This window comes from Arachis hypogaea, chromosome 3 (genome assembly GCF_003086295.3).
Source record: "Arachis hypogaea cultivar Tifrunner chromosome 3, arahy.Tifrunner.gnm2.J5K5, whole genome shotgun sequence".
Classification (NCBI taxonomy): domain Eukaryota; kingdom Viridiplantae; phylum Streptophyta; class Magnoliopsida; order Fabales; family Fabaceae; genus Arachis; species Arachis hypogaea.
Genome location: NC_092038.1, coordinates 11,443,926 through 11,453,425, shown reverse-complemented (window position 1 = coordinate 11,453,425; position 9,500 = coordinate 11,443,926). Strand labels below are relative to the sequence as shown.

Sequence of the window (9,500 nt, the reverse complement as noted above, 5' to 3'; positions counted from 1 at the left end):
TGTTGCCGACTTATCAGCCCTACTCATTGAACCGTCCAAACATCAAAACCAATATTCTAAAAATCGAACCGAATCGGCCAATCAAACTGGTTTAATTGCGAACCAACAACATTAATGGTCCAATCAGACATATAAAACCGTCATGTAGAAAACCGATAAAAAATCGTTAAATTGGACAAATCGAATGGTTGGACCGAACCGAAACCTGCCTGGTTTACACAAAAACGGAAGCTCCTTCGTTTCTTTCTCCTTTCCCCCTTTCTTTCTTTCATTCAGAAAGAAGTCACACAACCCCAGCCAAAAAACCCTATCACTGTAAGCCTACACCACCACCGCAAGGAGTGGCATACTACCGCGTCCGTCGCACTCAAAGTTCGCCATCCGTCCGTCTATCTAGCTTCCCTCGTGATCCAAGTCTTCAACCCCTGTTCGCTGTCACCGATCGCGGCTGCTTCCTCGAGCTCGGCGTCCGTCGTCTTTGTCTGCTCAGCCGCGCTTCCGTCGCCGTTTGTTTGCCGTTCACGTTCGAGTCTTCGTTCAGCTGTCGTCTTCGTTCGCGTTCTTCGCCGTTCACGTTCGTTCGGCGTTCACTGTTCGCGTTCACTCGCCGTTCACCGTTCGGGTTCGCATTCGTGTTCGTCTGGAAGCCACGTTGCTCTGCTTCAAACACTGCGACCAACCCGCGCGCTCCACCTAGCCGTCGAGCTGCTCTCTTTTGTCGCCGCCGTGAGTTCCCTAAACCCGCCACCAGACAATACACTCGCACAACACCAATACTCTGCTTCAAACTCTGCAACTTCTGATTTCTATTACAATAAGTAACTATTTCATTTGGTAGTGGTTTGGATTATTTCATAGACTGAATTAAAGTTACAATACTTATGTTCTCTTCTCTATCACATTGATATTAAGCTTTGAATTCTCTTATTTTGTTTTAATTTTACTGCACTCAACATGTTTGATGAAATGCTTTAACCATATTTCTGGTTGGTTTTATAATTTCTAGCTTTTAGAAACTTAATAAGTTGATTGCATGTGAAATTAGAATAATTGGATTTTAGTAATTAGGAAATTTTAGCTGCACAAATAGCATTTTTGCAGAAAACATATTAGCATAATGATTCCACTTGCATTATTGTTCTTCTGGTGAATTTTAACTGTGAATTTGTTAATTTGCTAATTGTTCTTGTGTTGTTGTTCTGTTGTTCTGTTACTTCTAATTTTTTTTGTTTTTGTTGTGATTTTCTGTTCTTGATTTAAGCTGTGATTGAAGGTTCTTTGGTTTTGGTATTCTTCACTTTCCTGTAAGCTTAGCTTTTAATTCTTTGAGCATACACGGATCAAATCATTGTTTTCAGCAATGGTGATTTTTAGATTTTTTTTTTGGGTTGCTTTGTGTTAAATGTTCCTAGTGTTGTTGTGTTTTTGCTGTGATTTAAATGTTCTTTTGATTCTTTTTTTTTTTCCGAATGCCCAGTCAGTACTTGGTTGATTGGTTTTGCTCACTGAATGTATTTGATGATAAATTTTAAATTGATAACTCTATTACTGCTTTACTGTCTGTTTCTGTAGTTAAATTTTATTAAAGTTTCTTGAATTTGCACTGCCTATGTTATTGATTCACTGTTCCTTCATTGCTTTTTTTTGTTGTTAATCATTGTGATGAGCTTTGTTAAAATTAGGTTGAAAACTACTAATCTTTCTTCATTTTTCACTGTTCTAACTTCTGTTCTTATTAAAAGATTTGCAATTGGTGATCATTTGGTTTATTATATGCTTCATGTTTTCATTGTTCTGTTCTTATGAAGAAAAACTTTGCAATTAGTGATTGTATGATTCATATTTTGATTGTTTTTTTATATAAACAAAATTCTGTTTTCATTGTTTGGTTGCACTGTCCCTGTTCTTGATCTCCGCCGACTTGCTACCCCTCCTCCGTGTTGGATTCTTTTTGTTTCAGGCTTTGTTGTGTTTTTGTTTCAGCCTCTGTTGTGTTGTGTGTTTGTTGCAGGCTCTGTTGTGTGTTTATTGTGCAACACTATCATTTTTTGTTTTACTTTTTGACTTAGCTACAGTAAGACAATATTCTCTATCTTTAACTTGTGCATTGTAATTCAATCCAGCTATTTTTAATGGAAGTATAATTATGTTAATTGTCAACAAATTTGCAGCAAGTTATTGCATATTTTCATGATTAATTACATTTAGTTGGTGATATTTTACGTAGGGTTTTAAATTTGAAAGATATTTCGGATGTTTATTTATAATTTATTTACTATTTTATTATGGAACGGTTTTTCCGGTTGAACCACGGTTAGACCGGTTAGACCAATAAACCAATGAACCAGTGACTAAAACGGTTTGATGACTAGTTTGGTTTTCAGAACCTTGATCAAAACTCGATGAAAAATCGGGTCGATCTCATGAGTTTAAGCAAACTCGGTGACCCGGCCAGTTGATATATAACCCGGATCCAGTCATGCTTAATTTTTTTTAAAAAAGAAATCGAAAACGGTGTCTTTTGTGAATGGCTGAATGCCCTCAGTCTCACTTCTCGAGTCACCACTCTCACCACTGGCCTCAGTCTCTTTCCGTCACTCTCTCTCCGAAGCTAAAGCTCTCTCACCTCTCTCACGGGCTGGTGTTGTCGCATTCAGGCTCTCTCGTCTCTGGTCTCGCTCACTCACTGTCCCGCACTCAAGGTCGTCGTTGTGCTCTGTATCGTCGTCTCGCATTCAAGCTCGTCGTGGTGCTCTGTGTCGTCAGTCGCCGGCGGCAGAAGCAGACGGAATCAACATCTGATCCCTCGGCTGGTGGTCGTTGTCATCTTCTTGCTTCGGCTCGGTTGGTCAGCTTCCTTCACAGTCAGTTGGTCCCTGGGCAGGTGAGTTCCAACAAATTGCCCTGTTTTTCGTTGCTGTAAATCATCACTACAGATGAATTTGTTGCTGACAGATGAATTTGTTGCTGAAAGTATCACTGAGCTATTTTTTTTTTTGGCTGAAAATAATCACTTGTTGCTGATTATCATCACTGGTGGTTGAATTTGTTGTTGTCTTGCTGAAATAATGACTAGCCAAATTTTTTCTTGCTGTAAATCATATTTGGAGCTAAAGTTTTTGTTGCTGAAAATTATTATAGTTGAATTTGTTGTTGAAAATTATCCATGAGCTGAATTTGTTGCTAAACATATCACTGAGCTAATTTTTTTGTTGCTGGTAAACATCATTGAGTTGAATTTTTGCTGATTATCATCACTGAACTTTGAATTTGTTGTTGTCTTACTTAAATAATCACTTGGCCAAATTTTTTGTTGCTGTAAGTCGTATTTGGTGCTAAAGTATTTGTTGCTGAAAATTACCAATGAGCTGAATTTGTACTAGTGGCTTGTTTATTATTTTTTTGCATCATTAGTTATGTCTATGAATTAATACTTGATTGCTATTAATATGTTTGTGAAGACATACATTTTAACTTTTGATTTTAGTTTTATTTTTATAATTTTAATATTTATTTAATTATGACCGGGTGAATCACTGACCCAGTGATCTAATCGTATGACCGGGTTAATTACCGGTTTGGTTCTGATAACTATGCTGTGATCAGGATTTAGGGTTTAGGGTACGTACTACGTTCCCATCTTCTTCTTCTTCTTCTTCTTCTCCGTGTCCTCTGTGGCTCTGCCATCTTCTTCTTCCTCAGGCTCACAGCTTCACTTCTAATGCTAGGCTTCTGCCTTTTCACTCAAATTCGAAGAATCAGACCAACAGAGAAGAAAGAACTGGTTTGTCGTGGTGCTTCGCCTCATTTGTTCGTCTCTGCGCCCGCTTCTGTCCTGCTCATGCATCTGAGTACGCCTCTGCTTTGTTTTTTTCCGACTTAGTTTAACTAATTAGTGTAGTTAGTTAATTACTAGTTGATTTAGTTCTTGATTTTGCTAATTAGCTAATTACTATTTGATTTAGTCATTGATTTAGCTCATTCCTAAGTTAGTTAATTAGTTAGTTAATTACAATTCCATGGAAGCTTCAAGTCAAAATGAAGGCCATGCTTGATTGCTTGTCAAGCTCCATCTTCTGATGAAGAAAGAGGAGCGAATTTAGATTACGCCTTGGACATACTTCAGAATTGTGTTATTTTTATTTTGTTGTACCAAATATAGGAAATGCTAATTTATTATCTACTTTTTGCATTAATTATCCTATCTATTTCTTCTGGTTGCATCTCTGTTGTGCATTGTGTTGGAATGGGGTTTGGGTTTGCGCCTTGAGTTTCTGTCCGTTTATTTTTTCTATAGTTTTTATTTGCCTCTTCAAAAATTTTGCTAGTGTGCTACTTTTTTCTGGTTATGCATTTTCTTTTTCATTTATGCTGGACTTTACTCTTTATTATTATTATTATTATTATTATTATTATTATTATTATTATTATTATTATTATTTTCTACTTGAACTTTATTCTGACATTTCCTCTAGTATGTAGGAACGGACTATAAGTTAGAGGGATGGTACACTACTGTAGCATAGCAGAATGTAAAAAACCACCACACTGCAGTAGTGCAGTTCGCATGCTTTTGTTATGTTTCTTTTTGTACTATATTTCCCTCATTCCTCTGTTCTTCCTTTTATTTCTTTCTACATCATAAATAACTAGATATCATTCTTCTGTTCAGCTTCTGGCTTCTTCTCCTTTCTTTTATGTTAGTATTTTTATGAGGAATTTATCATTATTATAAAATATATACATATATAGGCTGCTATGTCCTCCGCAATATGCAGCAAGCTATCTTTTTCTATGTGGGAATTTCGACTTACAGTCTTACACTATGGGTCACTATCTGCTATTGATTACACTGACTATAGGTTATGCTTACTGCTTACCTTTCGAACAATGGATATATCCGGTGACTTGTGGATAGCCTAGTTGTGATCTTATAATTTCTTTCAGTTGCTGTAATTTACTTCGTCTATTGTATCACAAAAGGTGTTTGCGTTTTCACCAAATGGTGAAGCATGCGTGATTGATTGATTATTTTTTATGAAATCTGTGTAGACGACCTAGGATTTTGTTGTACAAGCTAAATCAGTGCTAAATTACTTTGGTGGATTTTTTCTTCCGGAAGATATCATACCATTCAATAAATATGCTGAATTGATGCCGTAATATTCTTCTCCCATTCTTAATGATACTCTTCTTTAATTTTAAAAACGAAAATGCTTAATTGATGCTAAATGTACAATTATTGAAGGATTCCCACTGAGTATTTTGGTGCATTATACTTATGCTACAAATGATCTTCTCATCATTTTCTGCTTGTTCATTTTTATATGTATAGTATTACTTTTTTAGAATAATTTTTAGTTCTAATGAGTAGAACAATTTTACTCGGTCAACTTATAGAAAAAAAATAACTGCCATGTAATCTCAATTCTCAAGTTTATTGAACATTACATGGCAGTTTCCTTAATTTCAATTGAATAAAGTTGGTGTATTGAAATATTTTTTTTTTAATAATCGTTAAAATGAGGAAAGTGCACAGTTCCTTTTAGTGTTTATTTGGTGAATGCTTGGAAATATTAAGATTCTAGAATTATTTTGGTTGCTGATATCTCCATGTCTAATAATTACACAACTTTAATATGCTTGTAGCCCTTTAATATTTTAATAAATACAGAACATTGCAAACTGTAACTCAGTTTGTAGGTGGTCCTTCAGACGTCCTAATTCAACAAGATTGTAATACAATTGCCAGACATGTAGAATTAAGTCTTTTAAACATTCCTTATATGCAAGTCACCTAGTTGAAACTTCCGTCTGTGAGGAGTATTCCGAGTTTATTTATTTTCTGTGGTTCAGACTTTGGTTGCCAAGGATATTTTTGCATCCTTGGTTGGTGTTTTGCTTTGTAATTTGATTAAGCAACTATTTACCATCTCTTTTACAATTTTTCATTCTTCTCTAGATGGGAAGTGACGGCCTTGGATTTTAATGGTGGGAATGCATGGATGTAACTCAGGTTCTGCTCTCCTTATGAATGCCAAGGTTGATTTCAGGAAGGAGTTGTTGATGGTGGAGTGGGTATAGGTTTGGAAACTTATTTGTGCCAAGCAGCTATTTAGAAGGATAAAGCTGAGCTGAGGTGAGGGTGTTGCTCTTGTGTACTTGCAACGTTTGTTTGATTGTTTTGTGCATCATTGTAGTCTTATGCACAAGGCAGAGAAAAACCAATGCCCCAGTTTGCAAACTCCCGTTTTTACTCGTGCCTTCTGCAGCACAGGCTTAAAGCCCTTCCTTTCTCCACCCAACAAGAGGGTATGGCTTCTGTTTCTGATACCCTTTATGGACACTTAAAAGACAAGAACTATGGCAGTGTTGAAAGGTCTTTGTCTAAGTTTAAGCCCAAGCTTGATTCTAGATGTGTCATGGAAGTGATGAGTAGATGCTATCCTCAGGATCCTCAGTTGGGTCTAAGGTTCTTCATTTGGGCTGGTTTTCAATCTGGGTATAGGCATAGTGCTTACATGTACAGAAAAGCATGCAAGTTGCTTGGGATTGATAAGAATCCTAGCTTTGTTTGTGACGTTATTGGGTCTTATGAGGATGAAGGGTGTTTTGTCAATGTCAACATGTTCAGGGAGGTTTTTAAACTATGTAAAGAAGCCAAACTTTGTGATGTGGCTTTGTGGGTGTTTAGAAAATTGGGGAGCTTTAACATGCGTGCAGATACTGTGATGTATAATGTGGTCATAAGTTTGTGTTGCAAAAAAGGTGAGATTGAAATGGCTGGTGTGTTGATGAGGGAGATGAGTGTGAATGGACTTTATCCTGATTTGATTACATATATGGCGATAATTGAGGGGCTTTGTGATGCTGGTCAACTGGATGATGCTTATTCCGTTCTTGAGGTTATGAGGTTAGATGGATGTTCGCCCAGTTCAGTGGTTCTATCTGCTGTTTTGGATGGATTTTGTAGGTCTGGATCTATGGAAAGAGCATTGAAATTATTGGATGAAATGGAGAAAGAGGGTGGGAATGGTTGTCCAAATGTTGTCACTTATACATCTGTGATTCAGAGCTTTTGTAAGAGAGGTCAGCATGCAGAAGCATTTGATATTTTGGATAGAATGAAAGCTCACGGGTGCCGTGCAAATCATGTTGCTGTTTTTATCATTCTTGAAAGCCTTTGTGCTGAGGGTCATCTGGAAGAAGCTCATAGGTTGATTGATAAATTTGTGGAGGAACATGATGTTTCATATGGTCAATGCTACAGTTCATTTGTGGTTTCTTTGATAAAGATTAGACAACTTGATGAAGCAGAGAAGCTCTTCAGGAAAATGCTTGCTGGTAAGATAAAACCAGATACTTTCTCATGTGGCCTTTTGCTGAAGGAACTTTGCATGAAGGGCAGGTTGCTGAACGGATTCTACTTGCTTGATGAAATTGAGAATATGGGATACTTATATTCTATTGACATTGATATTTATTTTATTCTTTTAATTGGTCTTTGTCGAAGTAACCACTTGATAGAAGCTGCAAAGCTGGCAAGGATAATGCTTAAGAAGTCAGTTCCACTAAGACGTCCGAATGCATATAGTGCACTTAATATTCTTAGTAAGTATGGAGAACAGGATCTTGTGAACCAGTTGTTGGGCATGCAAAAGAGATTTAGATGATAAGTTGTTTTATATAGGTGGTCATCATATCCATTTTTGTTCTGCTTGCTTTCTTGTTTTCATAATTACATTGTATAACAGCAACTGGCCTATTCTCAACCACAGAACATTAGACTCTGGTTATTCATGATGATTTCTTAAACCCATTTTCCTTATAAAATTGATGACGGTAAAGTTGCTCTTGTTGATATGCTTATGGCGAATGATGGTTTGGTTTGTATGAAAGTGGTCACATCCATTGTTTGTTTCATGCATTTGATCTTTCATAATTTGCACATGCAAGGATGATTGTTGCTTCTCTCGTGTTGTGAAAAGATAGGGTGAATCTGACGTGCATCTCGAGAACAATGTGCTCACTCCTCTGATTCTTTTTTCTCGATATGGAAGTAAAAGTAGTGATATACTTTAACATTGTCATTTTTTGTTTTTCAAAATTGTAGAATGTACACAAATCGGAGGGGTTGATTTTTGTATTTAAAATTTTTTATTTTTTTAACACAAATTGGACTGTTTGATCTGTGTACCTTTCACAAATCAAATGGTTTGATTTTTGTATCTTTACAAATCGGACGGTCCAATTTCTATACCTCTAACAAATTGGATGGTTCGATTTTTTACTTTAATTAATTTTTATATCTAATTTTTACTATTCTATTAATTTCAGGTTTGAAATATTAATGTAATTTAAATGTGCCAATATCTAATCTTAGATGTGTTCATGTTGTACATGTTTATGTTAATATCGGATGTGTTTGTGTTTTTGGTGTGCCATTTCTAATTTTTCAGAAGTTAGATATGAGAGTATTCTTGTTCTTAAAAGTGTTCGTTAGTTTAGAAATTTTGTTAGTAAGGTTTGTGTTCGAAAGAAAAAAGTTTGAGCGAGTCAAAGAATTTATTGTGCAAAAAAAATTAACTATATGAGTTTAATTAGTTGTCTGTAGAGGAATATTATGTAATTGGAATATTATGTAATTGAAAGATGCTTGAATTATGTAATTTAATTATTTGTGGATACGTTTGTGTTTTTGTATATTTTCGTATAAAATTTGTGTGGTCAATCAATGAATTTTGGACTTATTTTGAAGACATTACAATTATTTGTTATTTTAGATGTGTCTTGAGCACATTTATAATTCTACATCAAATATCTAATTTTCACTATTTTGTTGATTTTGGATTTAAAATATTAATGTAATTTGAATGTGTTCATATTGTTCATGTTAATATATCCAATATTTTGGATGTGAACTTAAATCTAGTTTTGATGTATCTAATATGAGAAAGTATAGGGAGTCAATGGTCTAAGCGTACAATGTGTACAATGGAGGTTTAGGAAGTATTAGAGATATAACCATTAGTGTTACATTGTATTGTCAGGTGATTTTATGACATGAGATGTTTATTATTCCTGATATCCGGATGGTTATTTTGGATAGTATGGGTGATGTTCATTTTATTCATGGATCAAAAATTTAGTCCATTATACACATTGTACGCTTAGGCCATTGACTCCCTAATAGTACCCATCTAAGGTATTTGTGTTGGTCCAAAATCAAATAGCAGTCACGACGGTTTCTATGGACAAACCTGGTGAACTCAATAACAAAAACATAGAAAAAAAAGTTGGAATATTTGGCTGATTTTTAAGTGTGTTCAAGAAGTATTTTGTGTGTGATTGTATTATTTTGTGGATGATTAATTTAGATATGCCATGCGTGTGTGTTATGCATTGATATGGATGATGGGGTGTTATACATGGATGTGGGACAGCAAGAAATCGGACTATCCAAATTCTGTGAAAAAAAATTGGAAAACAAATCGGATAGT

At 35.5% G+C, this 9,500-nt stretch overlaps 1 protein-coding gene across 8 annotated transcripts; it reads left to right on the top strand.

Moving 5' to 3' along the window:
- Positions 1–245: 245 nt before the first annotated feature.
- LOC112789488 (pentatricopeptide repeat-containing protein At5g47360) lies at positions 246–7,861 on the top strand. Of its 8 annotated transcripts, XM_072232369.1 has the most exons (5): positions 246–726; positions 2,373–2,884; positions 3,546–3,621; positions 3,729–3,851; positions 5,963–7,861. In XM_072232369.1, exon 5 carries the CDS (start codon positions 6,228–6,230, stop codon positions 7,671–7,673), a length of 1,446 nt encoding a protein of 481 aa, XP_072088470.1. In that variant the 5' UTR covers positions 246–726; positions 2,373–2,884; positions 3,546–3,621; positions 3,729–3,851; positions 5,963–6,227; the 3' UTR covers positions 7,674–7,861. The 8 variants fall into 8 exon arrangements, with proteins under 8 accessions (XP_072088470.1, XP_025687194.1, XP_072088468.1 ...); XM_025831409.3 differs by lacking the exon at positions 3,546–3,621; XM_072232367.1 differs by having other exon boundaries at positions 3,607–3,851.
- The last annotated feature ends 1,639 nt before the right edge of the window (positions 7,862–9,500 follow it).

What these genes read in the sequence shown, in the direction of transcription:
- LOC112789488 (XM_025831416.3), top strand. Translation starts at nt 6,228, where the DNA reads ATGCCCCAGTTTGCAAACTCCCGTTTTTACTCGTGCCTTCTGCAGCAC.